Source organism: Sciurus vulgaris, assembly GCF_902686455.1.
Source record: "Sciurus vulgaris genome assembly, chromosome: 1".
In the NCBI taxonomy this organism is placed as follows: Eukaryota; Metazoa; Chordata; class Mammalia; order Rodentia; family Sciuridae; genus Sciurus; species Sciurus vulgaris.
In genome coordinates, this window is record NC_136461.1 from 123,693,268 (window position 1) to 123,713,928 (window position 20,661).

Below are 20,661 nucleotides of genomic sequence, written 5' to 3' on the forward strand. Positions count from 1 at the left end.
TGACTCGTGGTCCCAGGAAGAGCTGCCACGCCTGATGAATGTCCTGCAGAGGCAGGAGCTGGGCGACAGCCTGGATGATGAGATAGCTGTGTAGGTGCCGGGCGAGGAGAAGTGCCGAGGTGGCAGCTGTGGTGTGGTGGGGTCATGTCTGGCTGCTGCCTGGTAGGGAGGTGGCCTTCGAAGGCACACTGCTGTGGATAATGCCCAGGGGCCCGAAGAGTGTAAGGCTTCAGAGGAGGATTAGGATTTCACTTTGAAGGGTAAATGGGGAAGAAATTGGATTCCCACAGCAAATCAACTTGTCTTTACCCTGACTAAAGAATGGTGGGAATAGGCTTTCCAGAGCCCATGGTTTTGGGAGAGGGTCCCTCTTCAGGACCACCTGACTGCTGGAAGACCTGCTACCCCACCCCCACACATTGCACTATCAGGCTCCTCTGCTGTTGTGTGATGCCCCAGTGGCCCTTTCATTCTCATCTCCATGGTCCTGACCACAAAGGGAAGCCAGTAGTACCATCTCAGGTACTTTGGATATTAGGATGCTGAGTTGCCTAACCCTTCCCTGACCTTAATGGGAGAGTTCCTTCTCCAGGCCCTTGCTGACATTATAGAGGTTGAATGTTCTGAGCTGCAAAAGTCAGACTATTCCTTTCATTGTGAGCATGGAATTTGGATGTGTCATAAGTCACAGTGAATAAGCTATTAGAGGAAACTGAATCCAAACTTTTTCTCTAGCTCAATGTTAGATGTTGCTTCAGAGGGAGCCTGGGAGCGTTAACATCATTCAGACCCTTGATGTAAGAGAGCCCAGGGGGAGGACAGCCTGTTTGCTACCACAAATCACTTATGTCTGATTCTTCAATTTGGAAGCCCTGCCTTGCTTGCCTCCTGCCTGTAGCCCAGATTGTACAAACACAGGATAGGAAGTGCCCATTGTTCTGCTTCAGGCTGTGCCAGATAAAGCTTTTGCAGCCACTTTGCCTCTGTGAAACTCTCAGAGACCCAGAGACCCTGCCTTACCTCTCCACCTGTCCCCTCCACTGGGCAGTAGTGGTCAGTTTTTACTGCATACAAACAAAATGGATGTAAAATGCTAGCTGAGAATCACTGCCACCTGGATCAGGGACATAGCCATGCCACCCTGGCCCATGTATCTGTGGGTGCGTGCCTTGAGCACACGTATAAAAAGTGCCATGTGCAACTCCTTTATCTTTTACCATCTAGGCCTTGCCTAGGGATCTCCACTCAGTAATAGACTGACTAGGCATGCGAGGAAAAGCTCCTTTTGCTCCCATAAGGCCTTAAGTGGCTGATAACAGATATTCAGATGCCACAAGAAAGGATTCAGATATGCTTGAGTCATATTTTGAGGGGAAGAAATCTTCATCCTGGGCTACAAACTATAGATCAGACTGCAGTATTATTATGTGGCCAATTGATAAGGATGTAATTGCCCCAAATGAAGTTCTTCAACCCCAGCTTTACTTTGGAATTTATATAAATGCAAACTCAGCCCTTTCTTATAGCCACAGTTGGATTTCTTCTAGATTGGAAAATCCAAATTAAAGGAAATAAACAGAGCTTTAAATAGCCCTCTCTGATGCATGAGGGTATCAGTGGAAGTAGGATGGGATTGTGTGTGTGTGTGTGTGTGTGTGTGTACTGACTGTAGGCTTGTAAGAAGTGATAGGAGAAAAGAGAAAAGGGATCTCCTCCAGGGATCAACAATAGATTTTTGTCATTTTCCTAACATGTGTCTAGTTGGAGAGGCATGATTCTGTATGTTATATTCTCTAATTAACCATTGGAAGTAGGCCTAGATACACAGGGAAGGAAGAACCGGGAATGTGAGATTCACAAAGCAAAAGGAGCAACTATCAGGAATCCACTTTGGCTCAGCCTAGCTGGTTTATGAAATCCTAACCCAAGATTCCTTAAGTCTTGGACTTTTGAGACCATCAGGATTTTGAGTATCCAGGCGAGTAGAAGGTCTGTTTCTCAAGGTCCACTGCCTGAAGCAGGAGGTAAGGATAAAGCCAGAGGCTCATGGATTAAGTGTATGGACTTTGGATGCAGAATGCTTATATAGAATGGGGTGGGGAATGAATGGGGAATAAAATGTCTATAAAATGGTCTCAAAAAACTTGTAAAGGGAAGGAAGAAATGGAGATGAGATTAAATAATTACAGTAAGTTATCTGTGATGCTGACTTAGGACCCATTCAAAACTTTTGCCCTTGGTTTCCACCTGCCTCTATCTCACCCTTTTCCTGATTCAGGCCCTTCCTGGGGCATTCATTCATATGTTGGCACCCTCCCTAGTGTGACTCAAATCTGTGCACACTTGGTGTGTGGAGCTGAGATGAAGGACATATCTAGAAGCCTTGAAGTGTCACCACCCACCCACCTTCCCTGGGACCAACTGGGCAGAAAAGGAAATATTGCAGACCTGATTGCTCAGTGATGTCACTCTGTCCTCCTCCCTCCTTGCTTCTTGCTCTGCTAACTCAACTTGGCCTTCTTTTTCATCTTTCTACTCTGCCATATATAGAGGACATGTGGACACCAAGGTCCCCTACCTTATTGGTGGCCAGCCCACCCCAGGTGCCAGCAGACTCTTGGGCACATGAGGCTCTCACAGTTGCAGAGCCAGAAAAGAATTTCTCTGCACAGGATGGACTGCATATGGGGACTAAAAATTATATTCCTTATATTCCTGCTTATGTCAATACTATCTGTAAAACCTCTTTCTAGTCTCATTCCTCTCAACTGATCTTGTTTAGGAGTTGTATGCCTTTATTTACTCTTTGCTTGACTGCTTCCTCCTACTTTCCTATCCCTTCTCCCCGCATCCCTCTATTTCCCAAAACTGTTGTGTCATTAACTCTGTTGGATCAACTCTCTGGGAAAAGATTCTGTTAATGTAAGTGCACTTACTCCCTGGATGTTGTCACTAGTCTAGTGGCTTTTGCTAAATAAACCTTTCATATTTCTAAAAACTTTTGTCTTTTCTTGCTTCTTCTATTTCACCTGTTCCTTCTGTCCCCCTCTCCTCCACACAGTTTCCAAGCCAGGCAGCATCACTTTTGTGACATGGTTCCAAGGGCATGAGGTTTAGAAAGAATTCACATGTTCCTTGAAGGAGTGGGGAGATGGCACCCTCTGTTGCAATTTATATGGAACACAACTGGTCTTAACTGGGAATAATTTTGTTCCCCCAGGGAACATTTGACAAATGTCTGGAAACATTTTTGTCACAGTTAGGGGAGGGATGTTCCTGGCACATAGTGGGTGGAAGTCAAGGATACTGCTGAATATCCTGTTATACACAGGAGAGCCCGCTACAACGAAGAGTTAAAATATGTGGGTAGAAGCAGAGTTTTGTTTCATTTTTGCAGTTCTAGGGGTTAAGCCCATGCCTCATATATGTTAGGCAAGTGCTATACCACTGAGCTATAGCCTCAGCCCTTTTGTACTTTTTTCTTGAGACAGGTTGTCTCTAAGTTGCCCAGGATGCCCTTGAACTTGTGATCCTCCTGCCTCAGTCTCCCCTCCCCCATAGCTGGGATTAAAATGTGTGCCACCATGCCTGGCGAAAGCAGAATTTTGAATGCACAAAAAAGTACTATATCATAGATAGTTTCCAATATAACTAAGATCAAGATTATATAATTTCACTGACCCCCCTCACTAAATGTCTGAGGTATGTAATTTGGTAGGAGTCTGATTGGGCCCATTTTAGAAATGTCCATACAGGGAGCAAAACAGGTTCCTCTCCATACCTACCAGGAAGAATTATGGCTTCATTGCCACACAGCTCAGCAGAACATTCCTGACTCCTGGGAAAGTGAGCTTCCCTTTGTGGAGCTAAAATAAGACAGAGGAACAACACTGGGAAAGGAAGGAGTTTTTCAGAAGTAAGCCCCAGGATCTCACAGAACAGCCTTCACCTTTCTCATTTCTAAACTCTTGGACTGGAACATTTAACTATTTTGAAGGCAGAGTGTTTGTTAGGCCTGATGTTCTGCCAGGCCAGGCCAGGGAGAAAATGGGAAGTGTCAGAAAAATCACACCCTCTATTCTATTTGGCTGAGTGAACTAAACTAAGCTTTATTTTCTTGTCTGTCAAATGGGATAGTACATGAAACAATTATCAGAGTAAAGAAGATTGTATTTTAAGCACCCAGCCAAGGATGTAGCTCAGTGGCAGAGCACTTGTTGGGCATGGACAAGTTCAATCCCCAGTATTGCTAAGAGAATGAATAAATCAAATAAACAAATAAACAAAAGCTAAAGCACCCAACAGGGAGTGCCTGGCAGTGACTCAGAGTACAGTACAGTTTCTCTTTTAGTTTTCTCTACCTGCGTCTGTGCTGGCCATCAGACCGCTTTTCCTTTCTTGACTATTTGGTACTGTGATACAGAGGCCCTGGAGGAGGGAGCATGGATTGGCAGAGGACAGAAGATTAGGAACCAGTTCCATTCCTGGTTCTTCCAAATAATGGTGAGACTATGAGTGGCCTCCTGGTCCCCTGAATGTGCTTCTCTCTATACCTGCTCAGGAGTTCCATCAAGGGGTGACACACTTGCACAGCCATGTATGTAAAGAGAAATCTTCTAGGGCTCAGGTGTCTTTTCCAGTTAAGAAACACAAATTCAGAGTGAGGACTAAAACAATTTTCCCAGTCACTCATCTGGTCCCTCAGGGAACAGTGTCATGAGAATGATGTCAAGGTTGCCTTAGAAACCACCCCACCCCACTGTGGACAGGTCATGACCTACAAGTCCTGGCTTCTGAAAGTGACAAACTCCAGACTCTGAATGGGTGGGGTGAACAGGAGAGAAGTAGAAGTGGCAAGTGTGGGCCCTGGGGCAGTCTCACAGTGTATGAAGCAATAGGAATTTGAGCCAAGTTTCTCTCACTCCGTGGGGAATGAAAAAAAAACAACAGTTGATCTTCAGCAGCACAATGATAAGGAGGAGCAGCTTTGCTAAACCATAAAGTAAGGCCCCAAGAAAAGTTACTGTATATCCTCTGGAAGGACAAGGGAAGACCCTCCACACCACCCCTGGCCCATTATGGGGGAGCCAAAAAATAAGGAAAGATTGGTGCCAAGTCCCTGACCAGAAATGCCCCATGGCAGTTAGAGGCCCACGGAATCATCAAGGAACTGAAACAAGAGGAAAATAAGACCAGCAAGCATTCAACCTTTTTTCTTTTTTTAAAATCACATAATGAGCAAAATAAATGTCCTTGCTGCATCCCTGATACTCACCTATCTTTCTGGGTCAGATTGGCAGTAAGGTCATATAGAAATGAAGTAAGAGTCAGGGCTGTCACTGGGCACATTTATTGGCACTAGGGAACGTGTTTTCACTTTAACTTGCCCTTTTTTGGTTGCTGGTTTGTTTTGTTTTGCCTTACTAGGAATTAAACCCAAGTGCATTCTGCCACTGAAATTTCTCCCCAGTCCTCTTTTTAGATTTTGACACAGGGTCTCTCTAAGTTGCCCAGGCTGGCCTCCAACTTGACAATCCTCCTGCCTCAACTTTCTCAGTTGCTGGGATTACAGGCATATACCACCACTCCCAGCTTACCTGCCCCTTTTGACATGACTCAAAATAGCCATGAAAAGATGTACCCAGGGTCAAAGTTGCCTTTGTTCTTCAGCAAGAGATGCCCGTTCTAAGTGAATGATTGTGGTGGATATGTTGGGGACCGGCTTGGTCCTCTTCATCTCTTTCTGCCTTAATGAAGCTCAGGAGTGTGTTATATCCCACCCGCTCAGAAGATCTTACATCTAGGAAGCCTTTCAAATTGTAGGGATTCTTCCCCTGCAAATAGGGGAAGATATCCAAATTCTCCTCCCCAGTACAGGGCAAAGACTGATCTTATAGCATCTGACCAGAAGTCTGGATCCTAGAGCAGAGGTTCTCATGTCTGACCTGCTTCAGAGTTACCCAGAAGGCTGGTTAAGGGCACAGGTGGCTAGGCTCCCACCCTAGAATTTCTGACACAGTAGGTCTGAGGGGAGCCTGAGAATTTCATTTCTAACAATTCCCAAGGGATGCTAATACTGTTGGTCTGGAGCCTCTCACTTTGAGAACCACTGTCTTGGAGGATAGTCCCAGACTTCAGGAATGGTCTTTATTTAGAAGGAGAGGAAAGGATAGGCTGAGAAATGGGCCTTGTGTTGTTAGCCAACCATTAGAAGAAGGGGATGAGGACTGACTGGGTACTGGGATGGACTACAGGGTGACCTCAGACTTGACAGAAGACTGTGGCTAACTTTGATTTATTGGCATCTCTCTAGAGACATAAATAGGTTTTGTCCCCTATGTACCTGAGGTGTCTAGCCGGACTACTTGAAAGCCTGACAGCTCCCGGAGGAGAGTCTGTCCCCCTGCCGGGCCTTCTGCTCCTTGCCCCAGAGGCTTTTGAGCTTGCGGTAGTATACCTTGCAGCTGAAGCCCTCTTTGAAGCCCCCCTTTATGTGGCTCTTGAGGGAGTGAAGGGTGGGGTACATGCGGCAACAGGCCGCACACTTGTAGCCATTTTGCTGGGCGGGTTGCCACCTGGAGACCATTAGGATGTCCTGGGATGTGATGTAGTCTGTGGAGTCCAGGCCATGCCTGGATTTCTTGGTGGTCTCTCGGGGGCATGTATTTTCTGGGGAGGAAGATGATGAGCAGATGCTCTCAGCCATGTCCTCAGGAAGGCAGTTGTCCCCCCTACCCTCTTCCCTCTCCACCTCTGGGAAACCATAGGCCTCCAGGTGGCTCTCTTTATCCGTGCACACAAAGTAACTGTAAGGGGAGAACCAGGGCCGGTAGATGGTGCAGTTCCGCCTTAGCTGCTCCCCATTCTGGGTGTCCCCCAAGGTGCAGTCTGCAAAGGAAAGGGCTGAGTCTGAGCCTTGGGCTGCAGGCAGGGGGACAGTCAAGTTGAGGTGGCTGGAAGTTATCAGGAGAAAGCAGCAAGGCAAGAAGACAGGCAGTCAGACATGATCTTGGGTGACTTCCACTTTACCTTGATGGCGACTTGAGAATGCATGGGAAATGGGGTGGGAAGAACAGTGTAAGGAATTTGTTCCTCTTCTTCCCACCCCCCCATTGGTACAAATGGCTATTGGATGTCCAGGCACTAAACCTTGCTGTCAGGTCCTTCCCTCCCTGGAGATATTTTGTCCTCCTACTCCTCTGACCTCAACAAGTAGCCCAGCAAGCAGCCTGACCTCAACTTCCTATAGTCCCTTCTTTTGCCACCAGTTGTTGTGACCATTTTCTCAGCCTCACTGCCTATCTTGATCCCTCAACAACTCACTCAGAAACTGATCCGCACCAACTTGGAGAGTTGGAGAGAAGAGGCAAGAGGCCTCACAGGCCTGTGGGTATCTACTAGAGGAGGAAGGAACAAACAGAAGGTAGCACATGGTGATCCAGCTTGTAGACACCCTTCCCTTAGGGGAGCAACCCCTGTCCATCTTCAGCTTCCCACATGCCCCAACCCGGAATTGGGGAAGGCCTCACCTGGTGCAGGCACTGTGTTATGCACCCCATGCCGGAGAGCACTGCTTTGATACTGGAATGGCAGGGCCTGAGCTGGGCTGGAAACCTCAGTGGGTACTGCTGTCTTTGTAATATCTGGGTTATAGAAGAAACACTCTGGTGAGCTGAGCAAGGTTGGGAGCCTTCTTCTTAGGATTCCCCAAGACATACCTTTGGTACATCAAGGGATCTCAAAACTGAATTCAAACAGTGACCTCTCAAATCCAACTAGGCATAGCTATTCTGGATAACATCTTGGGGAATTCCAAATGGGGAAGTTTCATTCAAACCTAAGAAAGATCCTCTGGAAAGAGTGCATTGAGAGGTGGCCATCTGGGCACAGTAGTACACAACTGTAATCCCAGCAGTTTGGGAGGCTGAGACAAGAGGATGGTAAGCTCAAGGCCAGCCTGGGCAACTTAGGGAGACTGTGTCTCAAAGTATAAACTAAAAGGGGCAGGGATGTGGTTCAGTAGTAGAGTGACCCTGGATTCAATCTTCAGTACTTAAAAAAAATATATATGGTCCAGATGACACCTCTCTGGTTCACCCTAGCCCGTACCTGACCCTCCTGCAGTTTATCATGTGTGACTTCACTCTACGCTGCAGACCTTTGGGTGCTCTGGATCCAGAGAGTGAGCTCTGGTCATGGGCTGCATAGCTGTGTTACATGGTCCCTTTGAGGGTGAGAAACCAGTTTCTCTAGTTGAAGCATCTCATGCCCACAGCCAGAGTAGGGTCATGTGGGCCCTTGCTGCATGGCACACACTAGAGTGGTTGCTAACACTTGATAAAAAGTGGATCTGCTCCAAATCTCAGGGCAGTAACTGTGCTCAGTTTGAGTGACAGACTTATAAATGTCAGGTATATTAACTGATATTTAGGAGAACTATTCCAGTTTGTCTCAAATTTTTATATGTTTGGGAACCACCTGGAGATCTTGTTAAAAATGCAGATTCTGATTCTGATGTGGTGGTCTGGGGTGGGGCCCTGAACTCTATCTTTCTTTACAGTACTGAGATTGAACCAGGGATGCTCCACCACTGCCATCCCCAGCCCTTTCTTTTCTTTCTCCCCCTGCCCCTACCCCCACCCTCTCTTTTTTTCTTTGCTTTTTGAAACAAAATCTCATTAAATGACTCAGGATGGCCTCAAATTTGTGATTCTCCTGCCTCAGCCGCCCCAGTTACTGAGATTACAGGCATGCACCATCATGCCTGGCCAATTCTGCATTTCCAATGGGCTCCTATGTGATGTTGCTGATATAGGACTGGGACCCACACTTTGACTAGCAAGTCTTCACAGTGTCCAACTTTATTCCATGATATGCTTATCAGTTCCCCAGCTGCTTAGCCATCACCTGATGATAGAAGTCTCAGTCTTCTCCAGCTTGTTAAAACAAGTACCTGCTCTTTATGTAGACAGATTACCACCTTGAAATTTCACTTAGGCTCTAGGGGGAAAATTTTTGACATGTGTTTCCCCCATTCTTTCCTGGTCAGAAATTATTAAATAGCAGGAATTACTTACCTGGAATGTAGCATTTTGAAAAAATTTTTTCTCCCCTGTGTAATTTGGCTTTCTCACTAAATTGTGGTCCTGTGACATGATCTGGTAAGGCACTTAAGTAAAAACTTCCTAAAACCCTACATCTTTGTGGTCCTAGTGGTGCCATAGTTTACCTGGTAAACTGGTGGCATGTGAGGGCGTAATGTCAGGAAAAGTGCTCAGGGCAGAGGAAGAGATTCGAAGTCCAGAGATGCTGAGGAGTGAGAAGTTTTCCATATTTTGACCACTGCGGGGTATGACGATCACACGCCTGCTCCCAAGAGGCTGGCTGGGTTGTCCAGACGATAAACATTCTGAGCACAGTTGACATCACAAGGTCACATGATTCCATTGACCAGCTAGGTTACACCTCTGAAAGATGGATGTAGTCTATTGTAAGCAAGATTCCTTTTTTTTCCCTTTTAATTGCTAAATATTTTTGACTTGTCATTTCTCTGTGCTCTGCCCTGTCTGAGAACACCTAGGGAGTAGGAAGAATACAGTAGCAATATCATAGTGGTGTTGTCTGTCCCCTTTACTACTGTCACTTTTCTCTGTTGATTTTGCCATGCTCCCCAGCTCTGGGAACCTGTGTCTTCTCTGAATGACTGTCTTGCTTTTCTTCTTCCTTACTTGCCAGTGAATATTTTTGTTTGTCTTTTAAATCTTTTTGTTTTAGTTTGTTTTTTGTTTTTCATTTTGTTTGTTGGTTTGTTTTGGTTTAGGGTATAAATTTTTTAAAATTTTGTTTTGTTCTAATTAGTTGTACCTGGAAGTAGAGTGTATTTATACATTTTGATAGATCATAAACGGAGTGTAGGGTTATACATTTTTAAATATTTTTTGGAAATAACTTCAAATTTATAAAATTTGCAAAACCAAAATTGATACAAAGAGCATTCATAGACCCTCTCTATAGATTTTTCTCTTGCTAACATTTGACCCTATTTGATTTAGCTTTCCCTCCTTGTTTCCCCTCTCTATGTATGTATGTGTACACATAATTTTTTTTCTGGAGTATTTGAAGGTAAGTTGTGAAACTGTGTCCTTTTATACCTACATACTTTAATGTATATTTCCAAAGAATAAGTATTAGACATGTTTTCAATGGTTGGTGCTCTTTTCTGCAAGTGACTAAAACACAAATGGACATTGTTCATTGTTTTAAGTCAATTTGCTGGTGAGACTGTAGGCTCCAAGGAGGCAGTGCTGCCTCTCCTCTCTGCTTTGATTTGTCGTTTAACAACTTTGTGTACTGGTGGGATGTGGAGTAAGCCTGAAGGATGACTATGAGTCCTTGAAAGATAAGCTGAAGATGCCCCATTCCAGATTGTCACAACTTGTCAACGAGCTACTTATCAGTGCTTTACTTCAGGTAGTGTATGGCTCCTGTCACAGTGGTGTGGCCTATGCAGGAGCATGGTACCATCAACTTCTGCCCAGAACCCAGAGTTGTCTTTCCATATCTATTTATTCCCAGTATTTAAACATTGAAGGACAGTGGCAGTACCTGGTTTCTCTCACTGTTCCTTCCTCCTGGTCTGATTTGGAATTTTAAAACACACTGGGATACAAATTGAAGTTGAATACTTTGGCATTTTTGAGGCACTAGCGATTTCATATTGTTAATTTAGACTCTGAGTTGGAGTGGATGAATGTCTTTCTGGCTAAAGTCTAGCAATTTATATACACGTAATAAATGTAAATAGCATACATGTGAGTGATGTACTTCAGACCCAGGGGACCTAGAATTTCTTTCTGCTTTAGCCCATCACATTTCTCTCACTATCAACTGGAAACTCAAAGTATATTTAATGTAAAGGGGGCTTAAAATATTGGGGGGGGGGAATTTGAGAGGCCAAATAACTAAGTGCTATTGGAAAAGTTTTAAAAATATGACTCTGTTTTGGTTTAGTTATTGAAGAGTTTATGGGAATGTGGTCCTTCTAGGGTTTTTTACACTCCTAGTAGCATGTCCTCCATCTTGAATGCTGTATCCTCTCTCATGTGCTGTTGCTGGTGACCCATACAGCAGGTGACTCAAAGTGGCTGGTCACTACATAAAATATGTCTTTCTCTCATTTGTTTCCCACCTGCTTTCCGAGCCCCTTTCTCGGACAGGTAAGATACCCTCTTTCTTGTGGATGACTTATGTCCCCAGATGCCCTCCTCAACTTGTGTATATGCATGTCGGGGGTTGCTATTGGGAGGGCCATCCAGCAGGGATTCTATTGTTTCTTTCCTCCATCACCATTATTTTCAGAATCACCAAACCTCTTGTCCTGAGGGAGGAGGGATAGTGGCAGGGGTCATTAGAGTCATCAGCAGAAAAGAGACTCATTGCACAACCCTCAGTTTTGGGGATGGAGGCCCCAGGCAGGCCCACTTTGGAAAGAAGGGCAGTTTCTCCTGACCTCAAGAACCCCAACAATGACTTTATAGAGGAGTTTCTGGGTGGTTTTTATAAATGGAAATAGACTTGTGAGCAGTTTCTCTGCGCTGTCAGCTTATCATGCACCCAGTTTTTAAGAATTAATTTAAAAGTGAACATCAATTAAACTACCATTAAATGCCTACTATCACACTAGACCCTAAGCCAGACATTGCAGAAAATGAAAAGTGCTAAAGAAAAGTCTCCCACAAAGAACTTACCATTTTATTACAAAGACAGGTATATTAACCAGAAAGATTTAGACAATTGTAAAGAGGGTAGATGACAGGCTATTTTTAAGTGACTTAGGAATTCAGTTTATTTTATAGACTAGATTTTGAAGGGTATAGAACAAGCAGGACAGGGAATCCAAAATGGTGCCTAATCAAAAAGTTATTTGCTTATTAATAAAAAGTGTGTTTTAAAAATAATAATAGTAATTTATTCATACTTTACTCATAATTCATAATTTAGAAATCACTCTGACAGGAGGTTTCTGCATTTACACTTTAAAAAGATGAATGTGTCTGCTCTGAAAATTCATCTTAAATCACTAAGGAAACTTCCCACAGAAAGTTCTGATCCAGGAAATGGTGGAGAGCTTACTTTTCCCAATGTATCCCACTGAAGCATTTTGTTATGATTTTATATTCCAAGAATATGGCCCATATTCTTTCTGGTTTGGAAGGTAATGAATTGTTTTGTTTCCAAATAATCTTTGCTACCTTGCAGAGTACATGAGTAAGGAAAATGAGAGGGATTTGAGACATGATAGGTAAATTGTGGTTATTCTCTGCAACAGGAGTCAAGGTCCCAGTGTGTTGTGGGGTGAGTGGGAATTCCTACTGCTATGGCAGGTACACATCTGGAGTCCAGAGAGCTTGGGCCCTCTATCCCAGAGATGCTGTAATCCAAATTACCTGGCACATCCCCTACCCACAATAGTGCTTTCACCTTCACATAGGCTAGGGGCCATTACAGAGGTAAAACCATGGGGCTCACATACTCAGGGCAGAGTCCCCACCCTTCTTCCAATGGCTTTCTCCCTGCCACCTCAAGAAAAAACCTCAAGAAAGAGAAATGCTCCCCCTGACCCAGAACTCAGTAGTACAGGGCAGAAAAAGAACTGCTTTATGCCAATATCCAATAGAAGCAAAAATACACTATCCTCAGTTATTCTTAGGAAAATACACTATCCTCAGTTATTCTTAGGAAAGGCTTAGTGAATGTGTGAACAAGGAGAGTAACCTCTGGACCAAATGGAACCTGTTCTTCTCCGAGACTGGCAAAATATCTGGGGCAGTTGGTATGGACAACTCAGAACCAATTTCAGAGCCCCAGAGTGAATCTGGCTGCCTTGACTACTGGTGGGTTTTTGAGGTAGGAAGATGATGCTTATTGTATGCCAGTGTATGGATAGCATAACCTAGAGCCCTTTCAACAACAAACCTTGGGACTAACATCTTGGCCTTCTGAATTGTCCATCTATAAAATTGATTTTAGAAATTCAATTCAAAATATTTATTGAGTACCTATTAAGTACTAGACTCAGTCTAGGTGTTGAAGACAAAATGGACAATGCATGACCTCTGCCCTACAGATGTATACAACCCAATGGGTTCATACCCAGTCCTTCCAGTTCATTGTTCAGGTCAAAGAGAGATTCCCAAGAGAAGGGCAATCTACCAGGTATATTTAGGCAGCTGTTCAAGTCAGAGGAAAGCAGGAGAAAAAGGCCTGAGCTCTGAGTTAGAAGTTCTATTCCAAACTCACCATCAGCTAGCATGGTGACATTAGGCCCTGGCAGTTCATTATTCTGAGCCCCTCCCTCATTTATAAATAGATGTCTTACCATGTTCCCCACATTAGGTTGTTGTGAGAATTGGCTTTACTGCCACTGAGTGAGTGCCTGTCCACTTGGTATGAGCTGGTTCTGATCCACTACATGGCCTCTCTGCTCAGGAGCTGACCCAGTCTCCCAGTTCCATCCCAGGAGACCTAAGGACCTGCTGGCCCATTTTCCTTGGAGAAAATGTGCTATACCTGTGGCTTTCAGAGGGGGAACATCCAGCACCAAGCCTCATACTTGCCATTCCTCCACGGGCTTCTGTTCCAGCGCCCGAGTCAGAGAGCTCAGCATGTGTTTGTGGCAATGTAAACATGTCACATTTCATTGCTTCATTTTCATTTTTTGTTTACTTCAAAGAGCCTGGTAACCCCAGGTAGAGGGATCAAGCTTGAGTCAAAGAGGTTGATTTAAAGGAATGTTTGCCTTTTTATGGTTAATCAGTCACTGATTAACTTGGGTGGGACAGAACTGGAATTTCTGGTTTATGTCCCATCAAGAAAACTGTACTGGAAAGTCCAAGAGCATCTTTGCTGGCTATTTCTTGAATGCTTCTGAGTCCTTAAGGAGTTACAAGTTTGGGGCATGGTATAAAGCAAATAAAAGCCCAGTGGTATGGTCCTACTCCCCTCTATTCATCAGTTTCTCTTTCTTCCTTCTTTGTTCATAGTTGACCACAGCATGTTTGAGAATTTGAACACAGCCCTCACTCCGAAGCTCCAGTCGAGCCGTTCCTTCCCCCACCTCTCCAGACCTGTGGCCCCCAGTTCAGTCACCACCCTAGGTTCTTCAGAGCCTGGTGGGCCAGGAGTGAGGGTGGGGAGCAGCCAGCATCTCAAGAACCTAGGCAAAGCCATGGGGGCCAAAGTCAACGACCTCCTGAGGAGAAAGGAGCCCTCTAGCCTCAACAGTGTGGGTGTGATGGAGATCAACAAGACTGCGGGGGCTCAGCTGGCTGGTGGGGCTGACGTGACATCAGGGGCCTGGCTGGAGGATGAAAGGTGAGTCCCTCCACCTACCCAATATTTCTATATGGAATGGGTAGGTACAAGGACAGACTGCTATGTGTCCATGGAGAACAGCCCTGAGGAAAGGATATGGAATTATCAAGTGAAGAAAAGCAGTAAGTAGGATTGGGCCATGTTCATGGAAACTGGCTTCCATCTCTGTACACATAGGAATGCTTATCTAGCGCCCATGGTGTCCTCAAGCACTAAATATGCATACTTTACAGCATCATTTTATCTAACCCTCACAGAGATCAGGGAGGTAGATTAGATTTTCATTTTGCCTATGACTTGAGTTCAGAATGGTCAAGTAAGTAGCTTAATGTCACATAGTTAGTACTTGGCAGAGCTGAATTTGTATTACCTAGCAACTTACCCAGATGGATTCTGATGCCTGAGAACCACAGGAAGGGAGAAGCCCACTGCTGCCCTCCCTTTCTTCCACTTTCAACCAAGAGGTCCTTTCAGGTCTTGTTTTCCATTTATTTATTTGTTTTTTTGTTTGTTACTAGGGTTTGAACCCAGAGGTGCTCTACTAATGAACTACTACTACTACTATCCCTAGCACTCTTTATTTTTTATTTGAGATAGTGACTCACTGCATTACTCAGGCTAGCCTCAAAGTTGCCATCTCTTGCCTTAGCTTCTTAAGTCGATAGCATTACAGATGTAAACCACCACACCAAGCCAGGCCTTGTTTTAAACATCTCTGCTTCTGAAGCAGTGATACCCTCTCTGGGGCTTATTATATAGGTTTTAATATGGCACAACTCCCTGATGATCTTTATTCTGTCTGCCACAGGCAGCACTTTGTGCTGCTCTGAACACTGAGTAAGGATGGAACAGGCCAAAAGCTCATTGTTGTGCTGAAATTGCTAAGACCTGCACCCTGAACCCAGAATGGGTTCAGGAAATGAAGCATTTATTCACCCAAGGGGTGAACTCACCCATTTGGGTGAGTTAAAGGTGGAATTGAAGTTAGAGACTTGACGATGGGGTGAACTGATATCTCGCCATTCATAAAGCATGCATATTTATTGTTATTAATCTTACAGATCAGTCCAGGAGGCCTTTCCTCGCCTGGATCCTCCACCTCCCATAACGAGGAAGCGAACACCTAGGGCCCTGAAGACCACCCAGGACATGCTGATATCATCACAGCCCGTCCTCAGCAGTCTGGAGTATGGGACAGAGCTGTCACCTGGGCAGTCCCAGGACTCCCCTCTTACTGTCCAACCTGCCCCAGCAGATGCTTCACAGCCAGAGGCCACCATGGAAATGGGAGATAGGGGCGAGGTTCTGCCCAATGGCGAAGTGTCCCTATCGGTGCCTGACCTAATTCACAAGGACAGCCAAGATGAATCTAAGCTAAAGGCAACTGAGCACAGAAGAGCCTCCTCCCCTGGCCTCATTGAGAGGAATGGCCTCAAACTCAACGTGAGCCCAATCAGCCTGGCTGAGTCCTGGGAGGACAGCAACCCCCCTCCTCGGGCACGGACCTCCAGCCTTGACAATGAGGGCCCTCACCCAGACCTGCTGTCCTTTGAGTAGACCTGTTCTCTTCCCTGCCAAGCACCCCTCTTCCCTCTGCTTTCTCCTCCACTGTGCACACGGGCCCTGGCCCTAGCTCTACAGTGCCCTTTGTCTTCCTTGTACAAGGCACCAGCAGAAAGCGGATCTCCACACAAGACGTTACAGGGTTAAAAATCCACAAGTAGTTCTAGTTGAAGAATCTATCTGCCAAATGGCAAAAGGACTGAGGTGCCATCCTTGATCCTAATTTTCTGTAAGCTCCTCTAGATGTTGATTATAGCCCAGGGATACTAGAACTCTTTCACCCACAAGCTTGTTCCAGCTTCCTATTGAATTATAGGGCCATCATCTCAGAAATGATGGATCTTCATCAGGACTTCTCTTTGCCTGTCTCCTATATGCTGCCTGCTTTTCCTCACCCAAACCCTGATTCCTCTCTCTCCTCCATCATGGCCCAGTGATCCCTGCCTCAGGGGGCAACAAGGCTGGGTGAGGAATGATAGATTTGGCTTGATGATGGGGCCTGTCCTAGAAAGCCACACAACCCGACCACAGCCCAGTCATGGTTCTCCTGGTCCCAAGAGAGTGCAGGCCCCTGATATCTTTCCTCTGTCCCTGGAGTGGGGCCAGAGGAGGTGCTTAACCTATCACTCAGGGTTCTTAAGGTTTTTCCCATCCTTTAGGCACTTGGGAAAATGCTGGGGCTCCCTGCACAGAAATAACAGCCAGGCTTCCCTTGCTGTGTGTGTGAAGACAGGGCTAGGCAGGCCCCAGCAGAGGCAGTAGAGCATATTTTAATTTTGGTTTGAGAAGAGAACCCAGGAGAGTAAGGGTGGTCCTAAGAGAAAGAAGAGCAGAGGTAGTAAGTAAGGGAGTGAAGCCAAGACAGAGAAGAGTGTGGTTGGGGATCAGAGCAGCTTTTCAGGGTCACCCCACAGCCTAGAATGAAGTAGTGCCTCAGTAAGTGAGAGAGCCAGGGTGAAGCATGTGAGAGATTGGAATGTGATCCAGACTGGAGGCAAACCTCTTGATTAAACCCAAGGTGTTTTGTGCTTTTGAAGTTGCCTGAGTCTCCTGCAGCACCAGGCCTCCCTGGAGGGGCCTCTGTCCTGCCCTTCCCTAGTTCTATCCTGATGCCAGTGGTGGTCTTCTGCCCGCTCCTTCTGGATCTGTCTAAGGAACATATGTTCCTCCAAACTTCATTAGTTCCTGCCCTCCTGGGTTAACCTACTTTTGTATTCCTGTCTCCCACCAGGGGACCTATTGTGCTGTCTTCCTGTGGCCAGGAGACCCTGCAGTAAGCTCACCCCTGGGGCCTTTGCAGCAGAAGATAACATCTCTTTTTTTGAACAAGACGGCCAATATCCTAAGAGAAGAATGGGAATGACAGGTTCAGCCAGGGCAGGCTGTGCCTCAGGTCCCTTCCTACCATTCCTGGGCCCTCCCCTTTTCTGTTCATTGGCTTCTCACCCATGAACTCTGGGATACCCAGGCCTGGCTTCCCAGTTGATTATCAGTAAGCCCCTGCTCCTCTTCCCACCATCATATGAAACATCCATGTGAACTCCTACAGGAGCTGGAAGCTTCAGTGGGGATCGCTGGCATGTGGGCGCATTCTTGTTCTGCAACTGTATAGCCTTGTCTCCACTCTCGCATACCTTCTTCTTCTGTCTTCTGTTGCCCCAGAAAGCAAAGCTTTGCAACATACTCCCTGAAAAGTCTTATTCCTTCTCTGCTCATGAGGGTCCATGCAGCCGAGTACCTGCAAGGCCATGGTGGGGTAGGCAGGACTGTTAGCACATATGTAGACCCTGCCTTACTCTAAGAACACCTTCAAAGTCAGAAATCCTCAGGACTAGCATTTGGTGTCCTGAAAGTTTTCCTAAAATGGTTCAGAACATCACCTAAAACAGAACTGGGAATGTGAGAGTGGAGACTCTAAAAGCATATCAGGGAGTGAGACCAGTTTTATCTGAGCTCTCTGTACTAGGCAGAAGCTTGGTTTGCCCCTTTGACAGGAAACTCAACAAGTGCCTACACTCTGGGCCTGCTGCCCTCGAGGGATCAGGTAATGTGGTAACCCTAGTACAAATAGTTCCAGCCCCCACTTGTTTCTATTTCATACCCAGGCTGCTGCTGGAATCCTGGCCCTCAGACCCAGGATTACCTAAGGAATCCCACCAGGTTGTCCCAGGGTGACCCCAGAGTTCTTCAAATTCATGTCTGATGCTGAGTAAGGTGCCCTGGGACCCTGTGCCAACCTCTAGCTGCCTATGACTCAGCCATTCCCCTGCCGTAGGGGTGACACTGTTACCTAGGAGGCCCTTGGAGCTTGAACCTTGTGTTAGATGCTGTTGCTCCAGGCTAAGTATTATCTAGGACCAATAGGAACAATTTACTACTAATTCTGCTGAGGGCTTTGTCTCTGGCCAACTCTCCCATTCATAGTCCCACTGGTTTCTATGTCCATTTCCAGTCTCACCTTCCTGGATTACAGCATGGCAGCCATACTCCCATAAATCTCTCCTAGTGAGTCCAGTGGAGCTTGGCTTAGGGCAGCCCATTCCACGTGAGGGCAGGGTAATGAGGGGCTATCTTCTATATCTGCATAAGGAAGTTGGAACCTAGGAGACTTTTCTCTCTCCATTTCTCCTCAGTTCTGTCTCTGACTTCACCCTGATCGCAGATGAGCTTCCAAAGAGAAACATCTCTGCACAAAGAGAAACATCTCTGATTGTTATGTATGTGGATGATATGAAGATGCATATTCATAGCCCATAAGTTTTAAAAAAAAATTTTGGCCCTAATTTGGAAGAGGAAGAAGATTACAGATCTTATTCTGAGTATTTTTTAGAGACTCATGTTTATATTTTTAGAAATTTTTCTGGTAGAAGGAAATTGCACAATAAAAGGATTCATTTTGGTTTGCTGGCTTTGTTCTTTGCCTCTTGACTAATGGGAAGTAGTGAGGTCCAGGAGGCTGACTGGTTGGGTGGAAAAAATTGGCATTTTGTTTAGTGAGGCTGAAAGAGTAAAGAATGAGAGATACAGAATGGAGGAAGATGGACATTACTGATGAACCTCCAGGTTATGCCATCATCTGTTCCCATGACTGCCTGACTACTATGACTGTCCAGACACATGACTGCTTCCAGGGCATCTGCATGATGTGTATGGGTAAATCCCTCCTTGGGAGGAAGCTGGGAAGAAATGCAAATGACCATGAGATCACCCTCTAGGTCACTGATTCTCAATCTGGGGTCCACACCCTACTTCCAACCAAGAAGGAGGTGAAGTTTGTGGTTTGTGTGTGTGTCCATTCTCAAAAGGAGTCATCAGTAAATGTCATCATAATACCCAGAGCTGTGAACTTATGCATTTCCAAGAAATTGGAAATTTCCCAGTTCTCTCGACTGGGACTGACTTGGTGTCTACCTATTGAGAGAATGTGGCCTGGACAGGAGCTGGCCTAAGCCCCTTCACTCCATCTTCACACCTCAGCCTTTGTCAGATCCAAGGACCCAGAGGCTTCACACTGGAGAATTGACTAGGGCTTTAACTTCCTTAAAAGGAAGAAAGTAGAGAAGAAACAGGAATAGAAAGGGGCTTTTAGTCTGTTTGCAGAAGCTGCAGAAATTTCCAAAGGCAGAAAGATAGGCATTTCTGCCCAGCACATTTCCTGCCATGACATTGCTAGGAGGTGGATCCTACAGTTCAGCCTAAGGGGTCCCCTAGCTCCATGTCAGGAGTGTCTGTGGCATGAGGACTGTCCCGGTCTTTTCTGTATCCAATTCTACTCCTGTGTCTCGTTTCTTAGAGGAGGAACAAGAAGAAGAGAACAACTGGGCTTTCTAAGATCACTTCTCAGCAGTAGGGACCAGCATAAAGTTCAGAAAAAAACAGGAGTAACACAAAAACCAATCCAGCATATTCCATACATAGAGAAGGTATTGAAAATTCTTACAATAGCAATTTTTCCCCTTGAGTGTGTGTTCCCATGATTCTTCTTCAGGTGACCTCCTCAAGTGAATGGTTTTGGGATCTGCTGTTTTCACTCAGGTGTGAAATGTACGTTTAGCATGCCTTTCCCTCTATTATGAAAAATTATGAAAAAACATATTTAAAGGAAATTTTAAGTATAAAAATGTGTGTATGTCATGTCAGTGCTGTGCTCTAAGCTGGTCTAGAAACTGAGGCACAAAGATGCATTTATTCAAATAGTATATTCAAGCCCCTACCTATCATGAGCTAAATGTTGTCCAGGGCACTGCAGTGTCATTGGTGGGAACTAATATTAAATGGACTCCTTACCTCCCCTGAAAAACTTCATAAGTGTGCATGGCATTTAATGTCTTTCATCTCCCAAGAAAGTCCACTCTGGAAGTTTCAAGTTGTCCAGTGAAAGCATCATGGAGCACTCTACCCCTCCAGGATGCCCTGCTCCCTGTTGCCATTTGCACTGGGGGTATGTGATGAAAGCCCCTGAGTGCCTACCACTGACTTCCTACTAATGAGAACAATTCCTGTGCTTTCTGTATCTAGGGACTGACCCTCCTGAGACACAAATCCTCTTTGTGTCCAGCTTATCTCCAGCTGCTGCCATGATAACAGTCCAGCTCAAGGGAGCCTGGGGAAGTTCTACCCCCATGAAACTTGGTTATTAACACAGCCAGAGAAACAAGCTTGAAGAAATATTTAAGGACCAACTCACCACACACCAGGCTCCTTTCTCTCTTGTGGGAGCTGCCT

The 20,661-nt window shown here is 45.5% G+C and overlaps 2 protein-coding genes across 9 annotated transcripts in view; one reads left to right on the forward strand and one right to left on the reverse strand.

The window, feature by feature from the left end:
* The window catches only part of LOC306659173 (uncharacterized protein C1orf226), a 332,178-nt gene extending 313,342 nt beyond the window's left edge, over nucleotides 1–18,836 (forward strand). For all 8 annotated transcript variants that reach the window (XM_079136582.1, XM_079136583.1, XM_079136587.1 and 5 more), the window contains 2 exons: nucleotides 14,043–14,373; nucleotides 15,435–18,836. In XM_079136582.1, coding sequence (XP_078992708.1) covers nucleotides 14,043–14,373; nucleotides 15,435–15,930 — 827 coding nt within the window. In that variant the 3' untranslated portion in view covers nucleotides 15,931–18,836. The remainder of the gene's footprint in view (nucleotides 1–14,042; nucleotides 14,374–15,434) is intronic.
* Nucleotides 90–9,347, reverse strand: SPATA46 (spermatogenesis associated 46). Its single transcript, XM_079137150.1, has 3 exons — nucleotides 9,230–9,347; nucleotides 7,530–7,643; nucleotides 90–6,888 (listed from the first exon to the last, which is right to left on the reverse strand). Exons 1-3 carry the CDS (start codon nucleotides 9,330–9,332, stop codon nucleotides 6,362–6,364), a joined length of 744 nt encoding a protein of 247 aa, XP_078993276.1. The 5' UTR covers nucleotides 9,333–9,347; the 3' UTR covers nucleotides 90–6,361.
* Nucleotides 18,837–20,661: the final 1,825 nt, after the last annotated feature.

Excerpts from the sequence above, each read along its gene's own strand:
- SPATA46 (XM_079137150.1), bottom strand. The coding sequence starts at position 9,332 with ATGGAAAACTTCTCACTCCTCAGCATCTCTGGACTTCGAATCTCTTCC. Across the intron at positions 7,644-9,229 it reads ACATGCCACCAGTTTACCAG|ATATTACAAAGACAGCAGTA; the intron begins GTAAACTATGGC and ends TCTATAACCCAG. Across the intron at positions 6,889-7,529 it reads TAACACAGTGCCTGCACCAG|ACTGCACCTTGGGGGACACC; the intron begins GTGAGGCCTTCC and ends TTTCCTTTGCAG.